A 27,298-nucleotide genomic window follows, 5' to 3' on the forward strand; every position below is an offset into this window, starting at 1 on the left:
CTAAGCTTTGTCCCCCAATTCCTCCCTCTTTACATCCTTGTCATCGATGCCACTGCGACTGTGTTTTGGAATAATCCTGGCAGTATATTGCGAACCTCAAAGCTGCTACCCCCCCTCCTCTGCTTGTATATTTGATTATATAACTGTGTCCCCATGGACCTTGAAGACACTGAAATCTAATTTTATCTGGTAATGGAGGCAGTGGGGATGGAAGCGTGCTTTAATGTGGCAATTAACGTAGAAAAAACAGCTTTTATGCTTTATTTCTGATAAATATGTTTAAACTAAAACATTCGAACACGGTTCAACTTCAGATTTACATCATCAAAAAAAAAAAAAAAAGATAAATTCTTGAGCATCTTTCGAGGAAATAAGCTGTTTCTTCCTTCACAGTTTGCAGACTCTTCATTTGCAGTGATTAAAGTGATTAACATGAGAACAGCAAAAAAAACCAAAAAAAAAACACATATGGCTGCCATTTTGATGTCTTTCTGTGTTGGAAACACAAGCGCTCCCTCCAAGTTTTCTGATCTACCAGTTTAATAAACAACCAGCCTGTGGGTTGCTAAATAAACAGCGCCCCATGCTGGTAATTATGTGGTACTGCACCTGGTTAAAGGCTCTAATCAGGGATGTCTAGCTAAAGGCCTCGAGAGCAACATTCCTGCAGGTTTTCCATGTATCCCTGCTCAGACATACCTGAATCAAACTAATCAACCATTGTGCAGAACTTTATTAGCTGTTGGACCCATTTAATAGAAAGAAGGTGTGTGGAACAGGAATACATCGACAACCTGCAGGACTGCAGCCCTCGAGGACCGACTTCGGACACCCCTGATCTAAAGGCTACTAAAGATGCTTAGATGTTTATTTATCCTTTTTGTTTAGCAAATGATACAGTAGAGTGTTAATAAAATAAAGAAGATCATTTAGTCCCACAATTTCCTGAAGCTGCAACTTTAAAGTTTGATCAATGATTATTGGCCAAGTTGCATTAAATGTGATTTTTGTAAATGAATATGAGGACAGATGTGAGCGCGAGCTACCTGCCTTTCTTAATCACAACTCTAGTTCCATAAAGGTATGGGAACACTGTGTAAAATGTAAATAAAAGGAAAATACAAGGATATGATAATCCAACAAACATGAATTTTATTTCCAACAGAACTTAAACAGTGTATTAGATGTTGGAACCCTTTCATGGAACATATGAGTTCATTTTGATCCTATGGCTGCAACACATTGTAAACCTGGTCAACAAAATACTGTAAAAGTAACTTATTTAAATAAAAACATCTGAAGGAGGATTTGATAACTAATTAGGTTAATTGTTAACAGGTCAGTAGCATGACTGGGTGTAAAAAGAGCATGTCAGAGAGGTGAAGTCTCAGACGGACAGAGGTTCAACAATCTGACAGACACTGCATCTAAAAATAGAGGAACAATTCTAGAAAACTGATCCTCAACATTACATTGCAAAGACGTTGAAGACACCATCTTCTCCAGTGTATACTGTCCCAACATTTCTGGGAATCTAGAGGAATCTCTGTGCGCATGGGTCAAGATTCTCAACTGCAAATCACTGCTTGGACACAGGAAGAATTTCAGTTCACCCTGAAATCCATGAATGCAGGTTAAAGCACCATCATGCAAAGAAGAAGCCGTGTGGACAAGATCCAGAAACACCGCCATCTTTTCTGAACCTTCTGAAATGGTGGGAGTCAAAGTGGAAAAGTCTCAGTGGACAGCATGGACGGCGTGTCCTGCAGGCTAAAGAGGAGAGGGAGCATCCAGCTTGTTATCAGCCTGCATCTCTGATGGGATGGGGTTGCATTAGTGCCGATGGCGTGGGCAGCTTCCACATCTGGGAAGCTCCATCAATGCTGAAACATCTGCTCCCATCCAGACAACGTCTCTTTCAGGGAAGACCTTGCAGGTTTCACCATGCTGGACCACATCCTGCATCATCACAGCAGCATGGTGGAACAGGAGAACTAGTCTGCTGCAGTCCACACCTTTCACCACTATAAAAACATCTGCAGCATCATGGAAGCAGAAATCCAGCAATGAAGATCCAGGACTGTAGAGCAGCTAGAACCCTGCCGGTTTGCTTTACTCTGAATGTCCAAACAACCTGCTTCTCGGTTAGAAAGAGGTACTTTAATAACAGAACAAGCTTATCAAGGATTTAGCTCTGTTACCTACAACAGAGTCAGTTGATAGATTTCTGGATAATTTCTATCTGAAAATCCTGAATGTTATGGACACTGTTGCGCCGATAAGAATCAAGAGCACCTTAAGCAAAGAGAAGACACTATGATGAAATACAAGTATGGTTATAAACCTATAAAGAGAATGCAAAAAAGCTGCACATAGACAGAGACAAACAAAACTTCAAATTCATTATGAGCTGTACAAACAATGCCTGCAAAATTTGAACAATGAGCTGTGCGAGGCCAGGGAGTGGTATCTATCTCAGATGATTAATAAGAATGTCAAGAATTCTCACATCTGTTCACACTGATTGAAAAACTTACAAATCCTCTAAAACTGTTCAGCACAGAACTCCTTTCCACTGAGAAATACAACAAATTTGATAACTTTTAGTGAAATGATTAAAAGAATTAGAGAAAATATTAATGTAACACAGTCATACATGAAGACAAGTCAATGTCCAAAACTTAGAAATAACTCTGATGCTATGTCACAATTTAATATGATTGATTGTAAAATCCGCCAAGAAAAAGATTTGCATTTAAAATGAACAACATGCTCTCTGAAGATGATACTATCTTTATCATTGTTTAAAACCTCCTGCTTTTTGTCAACCGCTCACTGGCATCAGGTATTTTTCCCAAGTCACTAAAGATAGCTGCCATTAAGCCACTCCTAAATAAAAAGGACCCTAGATTCCTCTGTGATCAACAACTACAGACATGTCTCTAGTTGACAATAGACCTGTCTCTAATCAGCTTCAGACCTTTCTCTAACTAACTATGGACCTGTCTCTTACCAGCTACAGGCCTGTCTCAAACCAGCTGTAAACCTGTCTCCAACTAGTTATAGACCTGTATCTAACCAGCTATAGACCTGTCTCTAACCAGCTTCAGACCTTTCTCTAACCAGCTATAGACCTGTATCTAACCAGCTGTAAACATATCTCTAACCAGGTATATACCTTTCTCTAACTAACTATAGACCTGTCTCTTACCAGCTACAGGCCTGTCTCAAACCAGCTGTAAACCTGTCTCCAACTAGTTATAGACCTGTATCTAACCAGCTATAGACCTGTCTCTAACCAGCTTCAGACCTTTCTCTAACCAGCTATAGACCTGTATCTAACCAGCTGTAAACATATCTCTAACCAGGTATATACCTTTCTCTAACTAACTATAGACCTGTCTCTTACCAGCTACAGGCCTGTCTCAAACCAGCTGTAAACCTGTCTCCAACTAGTTATAGACCTGTCTCTAGCTACAGACCTGTATCTAACCATCTACAGACCCTTCTCTAACCAGATGTAAACTTATCTCTAACCAGGTATAGACCTTTCTCTGACCAGCTATAGACCTGTATCTAACCAGCTGTAAATCTGTCTCCAACTAGTTATAGACCTGTCTTACCAGCTATAGACCTTTCTCTGACCAGCTATAGACATGTATCTAACCAGCTGTAAATCTGTCTCCAACTAGTTATAGACCTGTCTTACCAGCTATAGACCTTTCTCTGACCAGCTATAGACCTGTATCTAACCAGCTGTAAACATATCTCTAACCAGGTATATACCTTTCTCTAACTAACTATAGACCTGTCTCTAACCAGCTGTAAACATATCTCTAACCAGGTATATACCTTTCTCTAACTAACTATAGACCTTTCTCTAACCAGCTATAGACCTGTATCTAACCAGCTATAGACCTGTCTCTAACCAGCTGTAAACATATATCTAACCAGGTATAGACCTTTCTCCAACTAACTATAGACCTTTCTCTAACCAGCTATAGACCTGTATCTAACCAGCTGTAAACATATCCCTAACCAAGTATATACCTTTCTCTAACTAACTATAGACCTGTCTCTAACCAGCTGCAAACATATCTCTAACCCGGTATATACCTTTCTCTAACTAAATATAGACCTGTCTCTTACCAGCAACAGGCCTGTCTCAAACCAGCTGTAAACCTGTCTCCAACTAGTTATAGACCCGTCTTACCAGCTATAGACCTGTATCTAACCAGCTATAGACCTGTCTCTAACCAGATGTAAACGTATATCTAACCAGGTATAGACCTTTCTCCAACTAACTATAGACCTTTTTTTTGACCAGCAATAGACCTGTATCTAACCAGCTGTAAACATATCTCTAACCAGGTATATACCTTTCTCTAACTAACTATAGACCTGTCTCTAACCAGCTGTAAACATATCTCTAACCAGGTATATACCTTTCTCTAACTAACTATAGACCTGTCTCTTACCAGCTACAGGCCTGTCTCAAACCAGCTGTAAACCTGTCTCCAACTAGTTATAGACCTGTCTCTAGCTACAGACCTGTATCTAACCATCTACAGACCCTTCTCTAACCAGATGTAAACTTATCTCTAACCAGGTATAGACCTTTCTCCAACTAACTATAGACCTTTCTCTGATCAGCTATAGACCTGTATCTAACCAGCTGTAAACCTGTCTCCAACTAGTTATAGACCTGTCTTACCAGCTATAGACCTGTATCTAACCAGCTATAGACCTGTATCTAACCAGCTATAGACCTGTCTCTAACCAGCTGTAAACATATCTCTAACCAGGTATAGACCTTTCTCCAACTAACTATAGACCTGTATCTAACCAGCTATAGACCTGTCTCTAACCAGCTGTAAACATATCTCTAACCAGGTACAGACCTTTCTCCAACTAACTATAGACCTTTCTCTGACCAGCTATAGACCTGTATCTAACCAGCTGTAAACCTGTCTCCAACTAGTTATAGACCTGTCTCTAGCTACAGACCTGTCTCTGACCAGCTACAGACCTGTCTTAAACCAACTACAGACCTGTCTCTGACCAGCTACAGACCTGTCTTAAACCAACTATAGACCTGTCTCTGACCAGCTATGAGCATGTCTTACTAGCTATAGACCTGTCTCTAGCCAGGTCTATACTAACCAGTCTGTAGCTGGTTAGAGACAGCTACAGACCTGTCTAACCAGCTATAGCGCTTTCTCCTATAAACCTTTAACCAGCTTAATGACTTCTTAAATGAAAGTTAAATATTGATTCATTAGGTTGAATACTGATTCTGGTCAACTTTTTGTCCTAGCTCTGCTAGATCTCAGTGCTGCGTATGATACTGTAGATTCTGGCTGAAAACTGGGTTGGACTTTCTGGAGTGGTCCCTAATTGGTTCAGGTCCTATTTAGAAGTTCAGAGTTATTTTGTTATGATCAGCATCTATGAATGGCCATGACTTGTGGAGTACCTCAGGGCTCAGTCCTTGGACTTCTTCTGTTCAACTTGTATATGCTCCCTTTGGGTCAAATAATACAGTTATGCAGATGATACACAACTTTATGTGTCCTAGTCACCAGATGACTGCAGTCCAATAGATGTACTGTGTCACTGTTTGGAGCAAATAAACACTTGGATGAGAGAAAATATTATTACAAATGAAGAAAAAAACTTTGCAGCGTTGATATACTCCAATCTGACTTTCAGCAAAGACCAGTAGAAACTCCTCCATGCATCTCCAGTAGATTAGATCACTGTATGGTCTTTTCAGAGTTCCTAAAAAGAGCATTTAAACATCTGCAGCTCATCCAGATGCTGCTGGTAGAGCTTCAACTCGGACGAAAAGATATGAACACATCACACCAGTACTAACATCTTTACACTGGTTTCCAGTCAGTCACAAGATAGATTTTAAAACCCTGCTGATGGTTTACAATCCCAGAATGGTTTAGGACCAGAATACATCTGTGACATGTTGAGAGAATATAAACCAACATGAATATAAACCAACAGAGTCCAGACTAAACATGGAGAAGCAGCATTTAGCTGTTATGCTGCAAACAAGTGGAACAATGTGCCAGAGGAGACTAAACTAGGTGTAGACACTTTTAAATCCATCTTTTCGTTTTTTTCTTTGCATGAAATCAGCAAGGTAACTGGTCTTGCTTTTAATTATTTTAATTTATGATTTTATTGTGGCTTTTGAGATTTGTTGTTGTGTTTCATTCTTCTTTACACCATCTGTAATTCTTTTAATATTTAATGTTGAATTATCTCGTACATTTAATGTGCTGTAAAAACAAACTTGCTTTGCCTAGACACAATATCTAAGCATGTTTTGATTTTATTGTGGATTTTGTGATTTGTTGTTGTCTGTTATGCTTCTTTGCACCATCTGTCATGCTTTTAATGTTTTATGTAAAGCTCTGATTTGTCTTGTATGTTTGATGTGCTGTAAAAATAAACTTGCTTTGCCTAGACACAATATCTAAGCATGTTTTGTAGAACTGAAGCTCTCATTGAGTCCTTCCCGATTTCTCAACCTCATGAGGTTTTCCGGTGGGATCCAAGGAAAGTGCTTTGGTGAAAGGAAGTTTTTATTTCTTTACTAATCTACTGATATCTAGATGGAAGTACATGTTCCAACCCTTTGTAGTTTTGACTATTTCTGCCCCTGCCTGACTTTAAATTCAGCACATCCTGTAACTGAAGCACTGCAACACTCCAGCTGCATGATCAGGAAAGACAATTACCTTTCAAGGTCAAGTGATTGATGGTTTAACTCGGAACAGAATCAGAGCAAATACTGTCATTATTCATCATTATTCATGATTTCATGTACAACACATGTATATATTATATTTGTTTCATTGCACTGATAAACATTTACAAACAGTCTCTGCTTTTAAATGACTATACAGTACTTCAAGGTGAGCAAACCCCAGTTTGACTCTGTCTTCCTCGTGGTTGGTAGGCATGGCTTTATAACTGGATTCTTGATTGAAACAACTTCTGTTTCTGCAAACTTGGCATGTTGAAAATATCTTTTTAAAATAGCTGGTAAAACATATGCTCATGCTAGAAACTGTGATAATAAAGAAGGTAATCGACATTAAATCATTCATTCATTCATTATCCTAACCGCTAAGTCCAATGAAGGGTCGCAGGGAAGCTGGAGCCTATCCCAGCAGTCTTTGGGTAAAAGACAGGGTACACCCTGGACAGCTCGCCAGTCCATCGCAGCGAAATTAAGTCAAGCTTTGATTACTCTGACAGCTGATCAGCTCAGATAACAGATACCAGTATGAGTTTGTCTCTGGCTGACCTTCCTCCAGTTTGGTTTTTGTCAGCTCCAGAATCTTCTTCTGGATGTTGCGGCTGAAAGGAGTCAGGGAATCATCAAACACCTCTTTGATGGCCAGGAGTTCCCTCCGTCTTTCTGTATTTGACATCAGTTGGCTGGTGGTGGGTAGTTTCTCCCAAATCAAGGACTGCAAGCAACAAAAAGTTAAGGGCACGTTCAAACACACCAGAACATTTCTATCATTTCACAACATAAACAGATTAACACATATCTCCATAATTTGGGTTATAACGCTCTATAATGATGCCGCATTGGGACAAATTGTTTCAAATATTGATAAGGCTTACCTTTTCTGGCACAAAATTGATGTCCACAGCATGAGCTTTCCCTGTAATGATGTTGGTGTACTGGGACATGATGCTTTTTGAGTCCAGCTGTGATGGAGTCTTTCCTGATGTTGTTGTCAATGTCTCTGCCCGCACTGGACCTTCTGCAGCAACAACCTGTAAGAACAAAATGTCTCATCTTATCCATACGCTTCATATAAAAAAATTATGCATATAAACACTATCAGCAGCTTAAGTCTGCACCCAAATGTGTAGTCAGTTTGTCATTTTCTTAACTGCTTGTCAAATGTGTAAGCATTTTAACAATAAGATGTACTCATTTTTAATTAATCACATTAGGGGCACAAAGTAGAAAAGGAATAAAATGTCCAACCAGAAAAAATCTTTTAATGAGCATTTCACATCCCTGAAATGTGAAATTTAAAGCACAAATACAGCTGTAATCCAGTGTCAATTATCAATCAAAACAGTAAAAACAGTACGATTGAACCAAAGTGCTACACAACAAAAAAAATCTTTGCTTTGCAGTTTAGGTTTTGTGGAAATTAAGGGAGGTTTATTTTAATACAAGACTTGATGTTATTTAAGAAGACTGCTGTTTATCTGCAGTTTTATTCTTATGTGCAGATTTTCCATTTTAAAAATGGACTCCAACAGCAACAATAAAAACAGAACAAGGCACTTCTATTTAAAGAGATTGTACATCCTAAAATATGTTGTTTGCGCTTTAAGCAACATTTTATGACCTTATTGTTTGAAAACCACCAATGGTGCTGCTAAAATGTACTAAAAACATGATAACATGGTTTCAAAATGGCTGCTGGTTCAATCCAGATTTAGTTTTTCACACTCAAATGTGACGTAGAGGTGATCTTCTTCACCTACATTGTGAGAAAAAGAAAACTAAACCTTTCCTCTCCAGATTTAAAGAGAGCAGTCACTCACCTTGCCAGCCTGTTTCAGACTTTTCTCAACATTTTGCTTTGAAAGTTTTAGATTGGGGTATTTGTTTATTAAAAAAACAACAAAACAAAACAGACTAGATTTTCTCTGCTGACCTACGGCATCAGTGTCTGATGGCAGAACTCCAATACTCTTTAAACATCGTGGCGTTTCGGTGTCCGACAGCCATCTTTAAATCACGCCCTGTGTTCTTCCAAACCTCCTGACTCAGCTAAATACTTTAACTCTGGAAGATGATGTAGCTGTTTATTCATTACAGTTCACCACTTCATTGCCCTTAGATGTCTCTAAATGTTCAGACAGATTTTATATGAGCTAAGTGTAGTACTGTTGCTATAGAAAAAATATTCAGTCATTTCTGTTTCTCACTACTTGAGTTGCACTTTGAAGGATGACCTGTTGCTTGATGATTTGTCCAGTTTTGATGCAAAAAGCTGCTTTTCAACAAAGAAAAAGCCTTTGAGAAGAAATAAAAGCCTTGTGAATCGGTATGTCTCTCCATCGGCTTAATGTCCGACCAAGCTGCTACATGAATCACCTAAAAAAAGGTCAATATGGTGGATTTACTATAAAAAAAATCAGCAGGGTGTAGTTACAATTCAAGTGTACTGTAAATTCCTGTCTTTTAAATATGGACACGCTTTTTGTTTGTTTTTTCTTGTCATAGAGAAAAACAGGGAATTCACACCATTTCTTCACTGTATTTTAGTTAGAAGGTTGCTAAGAACCAAGTCTTTAAAAGAAAAAGAGCTGGTTGAACATGATCTGGCCCTTTTACTGCCAGAAGATCAATCAATCAATCAAAACTTTATTTATAGAGCACTTTCACATACCACAAGACAACCATAGTGCGGTACAGGTCAAATAAAATAATTAATAGCATAAAAAACTGTTAAAAAGACAATAAAACTGTTAAAAAGACAATATAAGACAGAAAAGACCTAGTCGTCATGCCCTCTGGAGTTAAAAGCCAAAGTCAAAAGATGAGTTTTTTAGAGAGACTTAAAGCCACTTAAAGTCTGATCCGACCTCACAGAAAGAGGGAGAGCCCTCCAGAGTTTGGGGGCTGCTGTGGAAAAGGCTCTGTCTCCAGGAGTTGAGGGACCACTAGAAGCATCTGGTCCTCAGATCTCACAACTCTAACAGGAAGGTGATGGTGCAGAAGTTCAGAAAGATACGAAGGTGCCAGAGCATTTAAACATTTAAAAGCCAGAAGTAAAACTTTAAAAACTAATCTAAAAGAGACAGGCAGCCAGTGAAGAGAACGCAGCACAGGGATAATGTGCTCACACCATCTTTTCCCCGTTAACAGGCGGGCAGCTGAGTCCTGGACCAGCTGTGGGCAGCGGAGGAGAGACTGGTCAATCCCAGTATAAAGTGAGTTGCAGTAGTCCATTCTGGAGAAGATAAAGGCAGGAATAACCCTTTCCAGGATGTCATGAGGAAAACGAGGCTTCACTTTACTGATAAGCCTCAGATAATAAAAACTAGACCTGACCACTGCACTGACCTGCCTATCAAATTTAAAATTAAAATAAAAGACGATTTTTAATAAAAAGGTGGTTAAAAGAGTTATAGAGCCAACAGGTCAGTTTTCCCAAAAGTAATGACTTCAGTTCAATCCTCATTTATGCAGAGGAACTTTCATCTTCTAATGTCTAATGTTCTACACCGCGGGCTCCAACAGACTTTAAAGGAAAATAAAGCTGAATGTCATCAGCGTAACAATGAAATGACCCATTAAATTTATTAAAAATGGACCACAGAGGAAGTAAATATAGTGAAAAAAGGATGAAACTTTGGACGGAGCCTCATGTTTAAGTGTTGCTTTTGAAGAAGAACATGCAAACTCCTGTTACATAAATGGACTCAAACCATTTGGGTTTTGTACCAGTTAGACCAACACACCGCTGCAAGCGTGATAACAGAACATCATGGTCTACTGTGTCGAAAGCAGCAGAGACATCAAGAAGATTGGTTGAAGCTCCAGAATCCACTGTTAAAAGCAAATCATTGCATCCTGAGAAGAGCCGTCTCACTGCTGTGACAAGAATTAAAACCAGACGGAAACTTCTCATGAATGCCACGAAGGTCAAGGTGATCTTGTAACTGAAGATAAACCACCCTAAAATCCGATGGTGTGTTCACACCAGACGTGTTTTGAGAGTCAAGAGCGTCACATGTACATGTAAAGTTTACATTTACATGTAAAGTCTATGTGGAGGCGCATCAAGGAGGCGTCAAGCTTTCTCGCGGCGCCAAAAATTTATACATTTTTTTAAGGTTGATGCACGTTACTCGCCACAAACTCCAGAGATGGAAAATCTGAACTTTTGTCGCTTGACGCGGGGCGTCAACCAATCAGAGCGATATACGTCACGGCTCATTTTTCAGCGGGATGAAGTCAAAAATGGAGGACAAGCCAATTGTTATGGTATGAACAAAGGCAGTCATCTATGACTGTTCGCATTTTTATGATCGTGAAAGGAACAGAAAGGACCTTGCCTAACCCTACGACAACATTCTTTAGCTTTATTTATTAAACAAAGCCATGCCGCTCTCTTTACTGCATCCGCCATCATTCAAACTGACCGTAGGGAAAGCTCCGCCTTTCCCCCCCTCTCTTTTCCGCTGCTCGCTCCCGACAAGCGACAAACGCAACAGGAGCGTCTTGGGCGTTGGACGCAAAAGTGACACTTTAGTGACCGTTCACTAAACGGCGAGCGTTCAGCGTTTTAAGCATTTTAGAAGCTCAAAATGCGTCAGGTGTGATGAAAAGCATCATTTTCTTTTTAACACCGTTAGAAAGAAAAGGCAGCTTAGAAATCGGCCTAAAGCAGGGGTAGGCAACTCCGGTCCTCGAGCGCCGCAGTCCTGCAGATTTTAGGAGTTTCCCTGCTGCAACACACCTGATTCAAATCCATGGTAATTAGCAGACTTGTGCAGAGTTTGATGTCAAGCTCTGCACAAGTCTGCTAATTAGGTCTGATGTGTGGCAGGTGTGTTGTAGCAGAGAAACTCCTAACATTTGCAGGACTGTGGCACCCCTGCCTACCCCTGGCCTGAAGTTTGAAAGAACATCAGGATCCAAGTTCTTATGCTGCACAGCAGCATGCTTGAAAGCAGCTGGAACACAACCTGAAAGAAGAGAGGCATTAACCAAACTGACTAGCGATGGACCCACAGCACTAAAAACCTCCTTCAGCAGAACAGGAGGGATACTTTCCCCGGGACAGGATGAAGGACGCAGGTGCTGGATGACAGATGGAAACAGGGTTAAAAATGCTCTAAAACTGCTGGTAAAAAACATGGAGTAGCCAGTCAGTAAAAGTAAAGGTAAAGGACCCGATAGCACCACTTTTATCAATAAAAGTTTTTTTAAAAAACCCTTCACAAAGTAATAAAGATGAACTGTTTGCATTCATTTCTTGTTGCTGTGAAGGTCTTTCTTCAGTGTTGTGCGACAGAAAGTTTTGTATCCGTACATGTAAACAATCAAAGCTCAGCTTTAACTACTGTGCATCCATCGAGCGAAGTACGTGCTTCAACCATCCCATCCTTTAACTAAATCATCATTACATCCAGTCAAATGCTGAGTAGACAGCAGGACATGCAGCTAGATCTCACAAGCCGACCATTTAGAACTGTAACAAGAAAACTCAGAATTAGGTGTCACAATCACACCTTTTTTTAAAACTTTATTTTCCCATCTTTATTTTTATTTAGATGGACTCATTTACTTCCACCGACGTCTGACAGGGCAGGATTTCACTATGGCACATAAAATCTGTGCTGTTTTGGTAGCCTGACACGACAGACTGGAGTGCTCTATATATTAATATAGAGTGACTCAGTCTGGAGTCCCTCCCCTTCACGGAGATTCGCATTTGTCTTTAACAAACTGGCCGCTCTGATTGGTCATTCTGAAGAGACTCTTGCCGCTTGCTTTACGTCACCATGTATTCTTCAAAACGTTCCAGATGGCGCACGTACGTAGCGGGAGTTTGTTTCTTTTTGTCGTAAAAAATGTTACTGACTTACAATTAGGTTAAAAAAGCAACACCGAGTAGCCAATAACGCCATGTAGCCTCAGGTTTTCACAGCAAAAACGACACAGGTCATTTATGTCTTCTGTACCACACGCCGTGTTTACTTTCTCCTGTTGCGTTCGCTCTACTGAACACTTCCGGACATTGTAGGCTGCTGCTTTACTGACGTCACGTCGGCCATTTTTCTGATTGGTTTACTCCAAACTTGTTTGTCCCGCCCTAGAAATCCGTTGCTGCGATGAGTCTGGTAGGATAGTATTCTAGGCTTACCAGGTTAGTGTTTTGGTACTTGAACATGTCAACTTGTCCTCTCTGTGCACTCGTCACTGCCTCGTTCAATTCAAAGTGGTCCATCAAGATCATATGCCAAAAACCATACTTGTACATGTTTTGGATTCAGTATTAAAATTTAAGATACTTCAAATTATGTACAAAGTCAAAAACTATCAACTACCCAGCAGCATCCAAAAGCTTTTCCAGTTAAAAAAAGAGTATATTTGGCCTGAGAGGAATATCCATTTTAAAGAAACCAGCTGTGAGAAAAAAATGCTAAACTCTATTGTATTTCTACAAGGAGTTCTGGAGCAGCTGCAGTAAAGAAATAAAATCATGTAATCAATAGGAAAATTTAAACAAATGATAAAAGACGAGATAATTAAACTTATGAGGCAAATAGTTTTTTGTTTTTTTTAAGCAATGTATGTTGAATCCTATGATTTATTTTGTGTATTATGACACAGTTAATTCACACGTACATGTCCATTCCCAGCCTCCATAGATACTGGACTGAGGTATTTCACTCTCTAACTCAGTTTAAATTGGATCCAGTCTCCTTACTGGCTTTGCTTGGTGTTGTCGGAGAATACAGAGTAGAAAATACCACAATCCGTTCTTTCTCACATTTGTCAACTGTAAACGGTTTCCTGAGTGGTGGTCCGACTGGTGGTGGATTCATTGCTGTAGGGGATTTTTTAAGTTTGTATCTGCTTTATTTTTCTAATCATTCTTAGTGGGTTGTTTGTTGATTTATTCACTTTTCTGTTTCCCTTCCCCCTCTCTTCCTTCTTTAAGCGCGCCTCTTTAGTTTTATCGCCACGTGTTTCACACTTTATTTAAATCTAAATGTAGGAGAAAAATATTCAATGTAAAAGTGAAGGACGGTCAGTAGCTCCATGACTCGTAAAGCAGGGTTTAATAAAATGCTCTTGCAAAAATGTCCAAAGGAATTTATAACCAAAGGTTGAAAAAAGAAAAAAAAAGGCCTCTGCAGAGCTGAATGACATGCAGAAGAGGAATTCAGCTGTTTGACCGAGCTGTGCTGGACAGGGGTTGCATCTAAAGGTTTCAGGATAGTAGATCTCGAGGACTGGACTTGGGCACCCCTGCCATAGACTGTATATAAAGAGATGGTCGTAGCCTCCCTGATGTCACCAATAGGTTTCTGAAGAGCTGAATTGAAGCTCGGTGGGCGGGTCCTGTCATCGCCATCTTGGCAGTGGCATGCGTGTCTGGATGCCTCCTTTAGGTAGTTAGGGTCCGGGGATTAGTAAGTGCCAAGCCGGTGCATCTCCGAGCTCCTTCGTCTGTTTCGACAACTGAATCCACGCAAAGGGATCAACACACAGAGCGGATCAGCCCTGCCAGTACGCCCTTTGTGGCAGGAGCCGCAACACCGCTGGGTCCGGCAGACTTTAATCCTTCCGCCCCACGGGAGGGTCTTGTGGTCAGACCGGGGCAGGATAAGTCACCATTTTCTATTCTTATAACTTTTTTGTATTTGTTTATAACTTTTATTAACAGTTTTTATATGTTTTATAAGTCTGGGAGCAGTCATTTAAGGCGGTAAGTCAGACGAGCAGCACTTCACCTTTCTGACGTCATATGTGGGCGTGACCTACTTGGTGTTGCAGTGGTCCTTAAAGGGGTGGTGTTGGTGAATCCCCCTAGTGTGCTGTGTGGTGTTGCTGTGCAGCTGTTCTTGTGTGCCTTTTTGGGTGTTAATAGCTCCTTTTTGTTTGCAGTGTCTGCACGCAGAACGTGGTGTAGTGCCTGCCTACTGACGCCTCTATTTCATCTGCAGGTCCCAGACATTTTTACCGGATCAATATTTTTCTAATAAAGTCTGTTGTGTATACATCTAAACTGTTGTGGTGGGTGCTCTCTTACACCGGACCAGACCGGAATAACAAAGGTGGTGGCAGCGCGATAAACAGAAACGTTATTACAATACAAATATGGGCAAAGAGGTGGAGCTGAGAGGGGGGGCTGTGAGCGTCATGGTGGATGATTGACATCGAGCGAACTCTGAGCTGCCTGTAGCTAAGAGCTAACCGAGCTAACCCGGAGCTACAGGAGCTAACCAGCTAACGGAGGTAAGCGGGCTAAAGCTAAGTCACGTTGTTAACCTGCTAAAAACCACAATTGTTCTGCTTTCTTGTGACTTGAAGTGGGAGATCGGGTACCTGTCAATCAAAAGGACACACCCCTAAATATGCCAAACTTTGAGATTAAATTACTTTTAAACGGGTGAGTTAGAAAAAAATTCACTCCCCCCCACAGTTGTCATGAAGGTAAACCTGACCTATTAAATCTAAAATGGATTTTTGAACCAGGCTGTAAACATGTTTATTTCTGCTGTGAAGTTGGTCTTTTTAACATGGGAGTCTATGGGGATTCTCTCTGTTTTGCAGCCCGTAGTGGATGAAGGGGGAACTGCAGTTTTATGCACGTCTGCATAGGCTTCACCTTTTGACTGCCGCAGGCTCCGTCCATCTTTCATATACGGTCTATGGTCTGTGCCCTTTCAACCAGCTTCATGTGAAAGAGGAATGTTGTAGGTGATGAGGTGACAGGAAGTATTTTTTCATTAATAACTACCTCCAAGCCACGAGTGAAGATTACTTTGCAGTGGAAAAACATCCTTTTCAGTTTACAGGAAAGGAAATCAGGACCATCCTGTCATGTGTTTCTCCCAGAAGGCAGAAAATGCTTAGTTTATCCTTTTAGCTAAACCTTTTCTGCCCCATCAAACTGCTGTTAACAGATACAATACCTTCCTGACCATTGGTTTAGTCGCCCAATGAGATCACTCTACTAACAGATTTAGAGCATGTTGTGTCGTTGTGACCCGGTAACAGGACATGAAAACTCAGACACCGGTGATGTCTGGTTGTAACGTGACACATTTGGTCTAATTTGTTTGAAACTTCCTGGCCCAAAGTAATCGGATCTCTCCAGGTTTGGGTTTCCATTGTGCTATGAAGGTAGAAGCCAAATGAAAACCAGTGCGCCTGTTTGTGTTTCACTTTGACATCATTTGAAGCTCACAATCTGCTGCAGCTTTCCACATGACTGGCAGTAGGAAAGCTGCAAGCTGGCAGTCATGAAGGTTGTTTCCTTCATTGACTTTGAATGGGTTTGTAAACAGTAATGAAAAGAATATGGCAAAATTCCCATTCAGCAAAGTAAACACAAAGTAAACAGGGAAAGTCTGAAGTCAAACGATTTTAATGAAGTTACTTGAGCACCTTCTTTTTGGCAGGTTTGATGGCTTTGTCGCTATTCTTCTTTGGTGCGCCCTGTGCTTTTGGCAGAGAATCCATCTTATCTTTGACCAGTTTAATTACGCTGTCGTCTCCATCTTCTAGCGCTACATCCATGCAGTTTTGCCCTGAAAGGAAATCAGACAAATAATAGCACAATCAGGAAAGGATTGCTCTCTATAAACAACCTCTGCTGGCTCCATCAACAGTTTGTTGTTTATTCTAAATCACTGGAATGAATTCACACAATAACTGTTTCCTTTCATGTATTATTTATAACATTTCCATTTGGCATTGTGTGTACTTCTACCCACTCCTTTTCAGACAAGACATTGAAACATATCGGACCAATGAAACATCTTGAGGACTTGATTACTTGTGTCATTTCATGTGTTATATTAGTTTCAAGGTCCTTTTGACAGCATATGTTCTCTAATTTGTTCTGCTTCACTATATCAGAGTTGGCACCAGTGTCAAACTCTGGTCCTTGAGAGCTCCTAATCTGTAGGTTTTTGTCGTTTCCCAGCTCCAAAACACCTGACGAAACTTAATGTGAAGAAGCTGACGAGCTGTTGGATCCATTTGATTTGAATCAGGTGCGTTGGTGCAGAGAAATAACTAAAACCTGCAGGACAGTGGCACCAGAGAACCAGAGTTATAGGAGTTTAGAGCTACCGCAGCATCATTCCAAAAGGACGAATATTCATCCTGAAAGTGTTTTTTTTCTGGCAAACCTGAAAAAAAGTTGGTTTATTCTTCCCCAGTAACAGACATGCAGATAATGACACATCTTAAACTGATATTCTTTTACTATGACTGAAAGTATTTAACAGACCTTATGGTTGAAGAGATGTCATTATGAGTATGCATAAAAAATAGGTATACAGCACAAATCAAAGCATATATTGCAGAGACAAACATGAATTAGATGCATAATGATCTACTACAGTAACGCAGATGACAGCCAGTCTCAGCTCAACATGAGTGTTTTAAAGTTTACCTCTCTTGTTCTCTGCATAGACGTTGGCACCTGCCTTGATGAGCGCCTTCACACATGTTGTTCTAGACTTTCGAATGGCAAACATGAGTGGCGTGCTTCTCTCCAGGGCCACGGCATCTACAGAGGCCCCGGCTTCTACCAGAAGTTGAACAATCTCTGTTAGACCTTCGTAGGCTGCAAAGTGGAGGGGTGTCCAGAGCAACTGGTCGGCCTTATCTACATCAGCTCTGTGGAAACAGATTTATGCTTAGTTTAGACGCCTCATCGCACATGAAATATAAGAAAACTCAACTTATCCACTCAAAGTTTCTCTCTAACACCGAAGACCTATTGTTTGTGTTCCTGGTTTGACTTTTTGATGAACTTTGGGAACATTTTCATAAGTAGAAAACAAGGACAATAAATTGAACCTGATCAATCCATGCAACGACAAGAGATCCTGAAAAGCAGCAAACAGAACAGTAGCATAAAGTGTCTTAAAAAACAGAATGAAGTCTTTAAGGGGCAACATATCTGGACTGAATGAATGAAGAAATAAAAGAACTAGAGGTGTAATTTAATCTGAAGTAGTTCCATCATCATCTCTGTTGTTTAGCTCCGTGTTTACCAGCCAGTCCGCCTGCGTGTTCATGAGCCTACTCACTGCCTACTACCTCCTCTCGAAGCCTTCAGCTCTCCCTCTCAAAAGAAAGCATCGTTGGTGAAGAAGTTATTGGATGAAGAACCGGATTAACATCGGCCTTGTATTTCTAAAGGGGAGCTACAGTTTAACTCAGAGCTGCTCTTCTTCTGTAAATATCGTAAACGATATGAGTTAATTACAGACATGCTCCATAAACTGGTGATATTGTTTTGCTCAGTGTGTTTACACTTTCCATGGTTGTTTTGCAGACGAGTTAAGAGGTAGTTTCCCTGCTGAAACACATCTGACTCAAATCAATGCTAATTAGAAAACTTGTTTGACTTCAAGCTTTGCACATGTTCACTGAATAAGTCTGACAGGTATCAGGATATGTTATGTTAACAGGGAAACACTTGCAGGACTGCAGCCCACCTGCGACGCAGAGGGAGGTGTGGCTCATGATTCAGTTTTATTCAAAACATGTAAAACAGCAAATGTTGACATGGTTGCATTTTATTATCAAATTAGAAAAATAACAAACTTATCCTTATAGTGATTAACAGAGACGCCATGTTAGCCACAGTGTAGCATCTTTGCTATTTTATATTAAGGATCATCGGGCTTCAATTAATAATATCTTCTTAAGCCTTTCCTGAGTTCCTTCTCAAGCTGTTAATAATAATATTTTAACTACCTGCTCTGCTGTTTGGAAGAGCAAACCATAACATAACCTATCAAGAATTTGTGGCAGTAAATCTGCCCATTGGTTTGGTTATAAAATGCCAAAAGTCCTTGTTTATTGTAACGTTACTGTTGAACATTGCACTCATAGTATCACAATGAATGGTTAAAATGCAGTGATTCTTCTTCTTATTGTCTAATAAAAAACGGAAAAAATGCAAATATTTTCTTTCTTACATCTTAGTATTCATTAAGTGTTAAAAAAAATGCAGTCTCTACGGCAGATTCATAAATGTTTACTCAGGCTGAGAATATTGCTGCTTATTAGCCTTGCGTTTACGTCGGCAACCACGACCATTGTGAGTCATGAATTGTTTACATGTACTTGCTTGTTACAGGATATTTCCACTAAAACGCGACTAGAGAACTAAGGCCAGACAGAGTTGCTGAATTTGTGTGTGTAAAAATGATGACGACAACAAAGGAGGTTTATGGGAAATAAATATGTTTTAGTAGACAGGTGTTTGACAACTGGTGGACAAAAATACCCAATCAGCACCTTTCCCAATATGTTTGTTGTCATCTTCCTCGGTGCAGAAAGATGTTACGGCTTCTGAAATCCTTTGTGATTTACCAAAAATTATTTATTTAGCTGGTTTAGTTTGAACATGTCAGCGCTTAAACATACGTACTCCTGAATGAGAAACATTTGTGAAGCTACAGTCTTTGTAAAAGTGGGACTAAGAACAAATTAAGGTCTACTGTCCTGCAAAGTCACTGCAAATTTACCTCTACCAAACGGTAAACCAGGAGCTTATGACCCTTTTCCATTAGTATCAGCTTGTCTCAACTTAACTCGCCTCGACTCGGTTTGTAGGGTTTTCCACTCGGCTTTTGGACCCATTAACCGGTACTTTTTTTGTAACTCCTCAGCCCAGATTCTAAGCGAGCTGAGTTGGGTTGTGTGTGACGTCGCCAGACTGCATGCCGCAATTGGTCAGGGGCGTGGCCAATCAAAAGTCAGGGAGTGACATCACTGGAAGAGCGACTCCAACTTGCAAGTTGTTTACATTACGTGACAAACAATGCCACAAAAAAAGTCTGTTCCTTGGTCCAACACTGAGGTGGAGACATTTATTTGCTTGGTTACTGAGGAAAGGATACAAAGGGAACTAGATGGAGCTACACAAAATGAAAAAATCTATCAAGAGCTTTCCGACTCGATGGCTACGGGTAGCAACAAAGTTTCCAGCAGTGTCGAGAGAAGCTGAAAAAGCTCCAAAGTGACTATTGGCAGGTCAAGGACCACAATGGTCGGAGTGGATGAAACAGACAAGACTGGAAGTGGTTCCAACAAATGGATACAATTTATGGAAAGCGACCGGCGAGCCACAGATCAAGTAGCAGATTGCCTCTAGGTCCTGTGTTGTTAAAGACCTTGTTGTTCACTGACATCACAGTGATTTTGCACAAACCCCGCCCATTTTAGACATGGTACTAGATTGTAATGGAAAAGAAACAGGACAAAGCTGAGACAAGTTGAAACAAGCTGATACTAATGGAGGAATTAGAGGGTTAAAAATAAAAGTTGAAAGCGTGAACTGGCTGTTTTCTGGAACCAAATAAATTTGGACGGAAATGTGAACTCTGTAAAACAACATCAGCTTTCTCACCCCTGCTTGATCAGATACTGAACCATCTTGTAGTTGCCATAGGAGCAGGCCGTCATCAGTGGCGTCTTGTAAAACGGATCCTGAACATCCACAGGAACTCCCTGAAGGAAAGCGAGTTCCAGAGAGTCGAAATCTCCGCCTCTCACACAGTTGTTGATACTGACATAGACCTTTTCTGGCTTGTCCAAGTACCATGAACCATCATCCATTTGGCGGTGTACTGGTTGGTCTCTGAATTTGAATCTATGGATGCCTGCGCGCCTCTGGTACTTCTCAATCATGAAGTAGGGAGGGCCTCCATCCGGTCGCCGGGGCATGCTCTCTATTGGCATGGTGAGAATGGGAACGGGGATGTCAATTTTACCTTTTTTCTTGCCTCCTTTTTTTGCCTTTCCCTCCTTTTTCTTTTTAGGCACATACGTGGAAAGCAGAAAGGCTTTGTTGATATACTTCACTCCTTTTATAAAATCAGACATGTTGATACCTCCGTCTCTTTTCTCATCATGGGCTGATATGACTCTCTGGAGCTGGTCTTGGTCAACTGGAGCGTTTAGCTCCTCTAACACAGAAATGAATGTGTCAGTGTCAACGATTTCTGATTTGTCCACACAGGCTTGCCGTAGTTCAGCCTCATACTCGTGGGACCAGTCGTGGAGGTTTAGGGCCCAGACATCTGTCATGAGCTTAACACCGGTAGACCCCCTTTTTATCTTCTCTGCTTTCTTTAGCTCTTTGGCGGCTGCTTTGTGACCGGAGTCTTTGGCAAACTGATTTGGCCGTAAACCTTCCAGGTTTTTCACTTTAGGGTTACTACCTGAACACAGAGCAGAGGAAACACAAAACACATTGTAGAATGACATGTGGGGTCATCTGGCTTCTGGCTCCACATGTATCAAAGCATCTAACATATAATAACAGTATTTGTTCAAGCCTGAGGACACATAATCGCAGCAACACCGTGTACTTACCTAGCAAATATGCGTTAAATTACAGTATTGATAGTGTGCTAACGGTTTCGCTTACATCACCTCTCTGTGCGAGGAACTTGCAGCAGTTAGCATTGCCTGAAGCAGCAGCGTAATGTAACGGCGTGCAGCTGTCACGGTCAATAACATTCATGTCTGCTGAGAATGCAGACAGCAACTGAATCACCTGCAAGGTACAAAACACCAGTTAGAGAATCTGATATAAATGTGCTGAGAAAGAAATGCTTCAAAACATCCTAACTGATACTTCTTGTCCCTACTGAAATATGTAATCCACTTTCATAACTTTATATCTAAAAGAGAATTTAGATTCATCTACTGATATTCTGCAAGAGGAAAGCTTTGTGTCTGAGTTATGACCTCAAAGAAGCCGCCCATTGCTGCATAGTGGACTGCTGTGAGGCTTTTTCTGTCCAAGGCGTTTACGTTTCCCCCTCTCCTAAGAATGGCTCTAACAAGCTCCAGAGAACCTGCTTTGGCAGCCTCCATCAACGCTGTCACACCAGTTTTCTGATGAGAGAAGAAGAGACAAGAGAGAAGATAAAAACACTGTTCCTATCAGTTTGACAGGTTCTCTCATTTTAATGTTTTCTACCTCATTTTTTGCATTTGGGTCGGCACCAGCGTCTAACATCATGAGACACATTAAAGGGATCTCCTTGGCTTTCTCACACATCAGCTGGAAGACGTGAATCCCTTCTGCTGTTACGTTGTTGACGTCTGCCCGGTTCTTCAGAGCGATCTGCAGGCACCGGGTGTGGCGCTTGGTGGGGTAGATACAGTAGAAGAGCACACCTGAGTTACAAATGAGGGAGAGACAATGGATTAGTACAATTCAAAGGAAAAGGAAGAGAATATTTAACACCCCGATAAAAAATCAATAATTCTATCTTGAGTTAAAAAGAGGTCATGCCTCCACTTCACCTTTTATCACCTGATGAGTCTTCTGATACCTGCTTCACCCACTCAGCTCTATTTGTCTTGTTCTCTCAACCTAAGTCTCCCTATCCTCCTTTATCAGCCTATTGTTTCCCTTTTCTCGTTCATCCATCCACCCAACATCCATCCATGCATTAATCCATCCAACATCCATCCATGCATGCTTCCATCCAGCCATGCATCCATCCATCCATCCATGACCTCTCTCATTGATTCATTTTTTTTATCCACCATCTCTCGTCCATGAAAGTTGAATAAAACTGAGACAGCAGACAAGTGGTTCCATTAGAAGCAACACATGACAGGTGAGAGTAGCGGCTTGATCTGCAAACATGCTGCAACACTGCGGCCATATGCCAGCCATTTACTCTGATCTCAGAGCACCCTGTCGCAACATAGAACTTTAAATGGGTTTTAAATGCTGCAGTCTGTGCACAACAGGCGCTGTCAGTGATACATATAGAGAATTTCTATTAACATTACAGCTAATTCTATTTCACAGATTATGTGAGGACTATTGAGGGTCTGAAACATGCTTGTTTCTGCTGCTATAAAACATTAAAGACATTAAAGATGAACGATGACCATCCTGTATGCAGTGGTGGGAAATGATTAATTTGTTCGTCATGTAGTGCTTTATCTCATCCACTCCTCAAAAATCAAATCCCCTCCCCATTTGTCTCACTTTAGGTCAACACTGAAGATAATAGTGCTGACCTAATAACACTGGTTATTAGGTCGATATGCTATAGTGCCAATATGCTAGTTAGTGAGAGTAGGACTCTGAGATTTAATTAGAGCAAATGAGACGTTTATCATACACTTGTGTGTCTGTACTGGAATAAATAATCATTAAAAAAAAAAAAAAACTCAGGTGGATGAACATCAAACTAACCTCTTTTTCTGCAGATTCATTTTGACCTCACAAACCGAGCAAAATAATCTGCAGCTGATAGCAGGAAATAATGCTGATGGTATCAGAAGGACATTTAATAATAAACTGTGTGACTAATGAAACTCCTGGAGGTAAGATCTGGATGTGTGCACTGAAGCAAGGCTGAACAAGTCTCCGGGGAGGGAACAATGATATCACCTTACTGAGTAGGTTTCACAAGAGAAGCTTGTCATTAGGACTTGAACTGTAATTAAATGTACCCATGGGGCCTGACACACAAACACACCCACATACAAACATACAGTTATGAATATGTACATACATAATGTATAAAAACATCACACATTATAAAACAACGTAAAAAAAAATACTTGCCCAACAGTGTATTTATGTGCCAACCCACGCTAACTCTCCCAGAAGAGTCTCACAAGAGTTTAATTGGGGCAATTATCATGACAATAAGAACTTTAAGTATTTTGATTGGAGTTGTCATGGATACCTCCTCCTCATCAACGTCAAACGGAAGCAACATACATTTTCATCTCATCTAACTTGAGACCGTTGTACGGCTCTATTTGGGGGATGGAAACTTCTGGCTCAAACGAGAACGAGACACAACATCTCCTCTATTACCTGATACCTAAAGCCATCTAAAATTACTGTCCCTATGCATTTCAGCTACAATCTTACAAAGCATTTCAGGTTCTTTTTTGTTTTTAATTTATTTGTAAACATCAAGTTGTTTACTTGAAAATTACTTAACCCTATTAAACCTTACTAATTTAGAAATTTGTTACTTTGAATTTTCATTCAAAATGCCTCCTTAATATGGTTTAAATAAATAAATTGGTAAAATAAAACATATATTTAAAAACACATTTAAAATTATTACAATTTCTCTTCGGGGATTAAAACAGTTTTTATGATTTAGTTTTCAATTTAAATGAAAATGGGGTCAGATGTTACTTCTTAAAATAAAACCTGAAAGAAGCTCTAGCGGATTTTCTGTGACGATGAGAAATTTGGCATCTATCATGCATCCTACGTCTACTGCAAGATCTCTCCAGCCACATGAAATCAAAGTTTATTTATATACAACTTTTCAGGCAAAAGTAACTCAAAGTGCTTTAATAAAAACAACCAGGTGCAAACATACATAAATAAAGACAATTTAAAGTGAAGATGAGAGTACAAAAGGATTCATGAAAAGAAGACAAATGAAAGTTATACATTATAAAACAATATAAAAATAAAAAACAAGTTAAATGTAAAGTTTAAAGAAGTGATATAAAAGAAGCCAAACTCATCGGCTCCCTGCAGTTCTGTTACAATTGGACGATGCATAAAAATTAACAGCAGCTTCTCTGTGTTTGGTTCCAACTCTGGGAACAGAAAGCAAGCCAGCACCTGATGATCTAGTCCACCGTTTGTCAAATAGGGGTACGCATACCTCTGGGGGTACCTCAAGCCAATTCAGGGGTACGTGAATATTTTTTAAAACGTATTTCTTATTATGTTTTCTTTAAAACATCCTTAAATAATAATAATTCCAAAATCCCACATTCTGGTATGAATTGAACCCCACCCATTACGAGCCAAATCATGTCCATCAATCACTGTCGCCTTGACAACACAAACAATGGTTGAAGCGTAGTAGAGATGTGCAGTTAAAATTTAATAAACCAAACGTAAATGACAAAGTTCTGTGTGATTTCTTAACCAAAAATACTTTGCAGTGGTTAAGGGGTACTTGGCTAACCATTCAGAGCTTTATAAACTAGTAGTAGAGTTTTAAAATCAGCTATTTGTTGGGCGAGGAACGAGTGTAAACGCCTCAGAACAGGAGCAGTATGATCCACATTTCTGGTGCAGAACTCGACCAGCAGCGTTCTGGTCAGTCTGATGTTGGCTCTTCTTATCTTTGCCCCTTCTAACTTTCTTTCCCTCTCTTCCTTTTATAATGTCGTCTTTCAATTCTTTGTTCCGTCAGCCAAGGTGCGCGTTCAAAACGACCAGTGTGTTGATAGCCAGTTGCTGCTGTGTGATGTGATGCATGAACTGAAACGCGGTTGTAAAGCGATGCATGTGGAGTGTGGTTCCTCAGCCTCAGGATGCTGCAGGGCAGCAACAGCTCCAGGAGCGTACATAAACATTACTGTGGCATCACAACAGGTCAGAAACACAGATCTTTACAGTCAGAAAGTTATATAGTGCTACTTTTAGAATTGTGTGAACGATGCAGAAGTTTCAGGAAACTCATGTATCAAATTTGACACATTTGGTGTAATAGAGCAACACATCCTTCAGTTGTCTGTGAACAGTGGCAGAAAACTTCAGAAGCATTGTAGAAAGGTTTCTGTTCCTCCAAAACAACAAATATTTGAAACAAAAAACCCCAAACAATTCAGAGAAATGTCAGATAATTATTGACAGCAAGATGTTGACTTGACTCCAGACAGAAACTGTCTGAGTTTGGCTTCTTTTAAATCACTTCTTAAAACTTTACATTAACTTGTTTTTTTATTTTTATATTATTTTATAATGTTTAACTTTTATTTGTCTTCTTATCATGAATCCTGTTATTCTCTTAACTTCACTTTAAATTGTCTTTATTTGTATTTGTTTGCAAATGATTGCTTTTATTAAAGCACTTTGAGTTACTTTTGCCTGAAAAGTTGTATAGAAATAAACTTTGTTTTCATGTGGCTGGAGAGATCTTGCAGTAGACGCAGGATGCATGATAGATGCCAAATCTCTCATTGTTCCGTCTCAATAAGACAGAAACTTACTTATTGTGTCAGACTGTAAGCTGGATATTTATAATGCATGTAAACAGGTTATTTTGACCAAAATAAAACAAATATAAGCTCTTAAATATAACTAGACTAACAGCCAGCTGATGCACGTACTGAATGACTCCATATATACACAACGACACACAGCTGGACCGAAGTGCTCCACGCAAGCTCCGATATTGTGAACAGCTGAATTCCCAGTAGAACTCTGGCTAATAACTGAATTCCCTGCAAATACCGGTTTGGTGAGACCAAACCGGTCTGTACATTTATTAATGTACAGACATACTAAATCATCATGTGTTGGAGTAAAGCAGGTTTTTGTTGTTTTCTTTTCCAAAAAAAAAAAATCAGTCACACAGAAGGAATGCTTCTCATCGTCTGATTCTCACAGGTCGGCACACTCAGTTGTGATTTTAATCTCTATTTCTGTGTGTGCCATGTGAGATTATCAGGTGTGCCCTGAAAAATGATCCAATTTAACCTAATTATTCTAAAAAGCAGCTGTGTCTTAATCCAAACAGGTCCCAGTGAAAGACAATAATATTCCTTCTTGTGTTTATCTGATTTCTATAAAAGAGGCTTTGATGAGATGGACTTTATATTAATTATATGGACTTTTAAAAAAAAAAAACATTTCGGTTTGTGGTGTGCCTTGTGATTTTTCAGTGAAAAAAAGTGGCTTTGGCTCAAAAAAGGTTGAAAAACACTTTATCCCATAGTCAACCAATAGTTAGCCACTAATGTTTTCCTAAACACTCTTCATACAGCTTCTCAGCTAAAACCACAACCATCTGGATTTGTTACACATGTGGTAAGTAATGTCTCGGACAGCCTACCTTTACCCTCCACATCCAGGATCCTCAAGCTCGCTTGGTTCTGGGCCAGCAGAGCCACAATGGCGTCATTTCCTAACTCAGCAGCTAACATAACAGGTGTTTGGCCCATTTTATTTTGGATATCAGGCACTGATCCAAGTGAGAGAAAAACACTGGCAATGTCTGTGAAAAGACAGAAGAGAGAGACACTCAGGAAGGAGGCTGGCATGACTGAACAATGTGACACAGGCTGATTTTGGAATGAAAGAAAGAAGATTTACTGTGATAAAAGTCATCTAAACAAGGATTCAGGAGGTTGCAAACACTTCATCAATTGTCCTATATATAAATATAAGTATTCAATGTTCTACTCATACAGCAACCATCTGATGTGATTGCTTTCTTAAATCTGAAAAAAAATCATATTTTTCCATCATTCCAATCAGCTTTCAGTTTACTGTTTAACAAAATAAGAAAGGGATCCATCACCAAGATTATTTTTTGAAACTGCCAAGTGAAGCGCCCCTATGCCATCCTTCGGCTCTGTGAGATTGAGGAGGTCTTCCACCCCTATTGCCGCCATCTTTCTGATCATCTCCGTGTCTTTCTGGTGGATGCACTGCAGCAGGCGGTAGATCTGCAGGATCTCCAGACGGCTCACTGCTTCTCTGAAGCTCAT

At 40.1% G+C, this 27,298-nt stretch overlaps 1 protein-coding gene across 1 annotated transcript; it reads right to left on the minus strand.

Moving 5' to 3' along the window:
• On the minus strand, positions 1–27,298 carry ankef1a (ankyrin repeat and EF-hand domain containing 1a; the record flags this gene model as incomplete). Its single annotated transcript, XM_079255154.1, has 11 exons — positions 1–58; positions 7,306–7,496; positions 7,657–7,812; positions 16,196–16,338; positions 17,211–17,437; positions 20,187–21,000; positions 21,215–21,338; positions 21,533–21,682; positions 21,768–21,967; positions 26,641–26,802; positions 27,109–27,298. 11 exons carry the CDS (start codon positions 27,296–27,298, stop codon positions 1–3), a joined length of 2,415 nt encoding a protein of 804 aa, XP_079111280.1.

This window comes from Telmatherina bonti (genome assembly GCF_933228915.1).
Source record: "Telmatherina bonti genome assembly, chromosome: 16".
Taxonomy (NCBI): Eukaryota; Metazoa; Chordata; class Actinopteri; order Atheriniformes; family Telmatherinidae; genus Telmatherina; species Telmatherina bonti.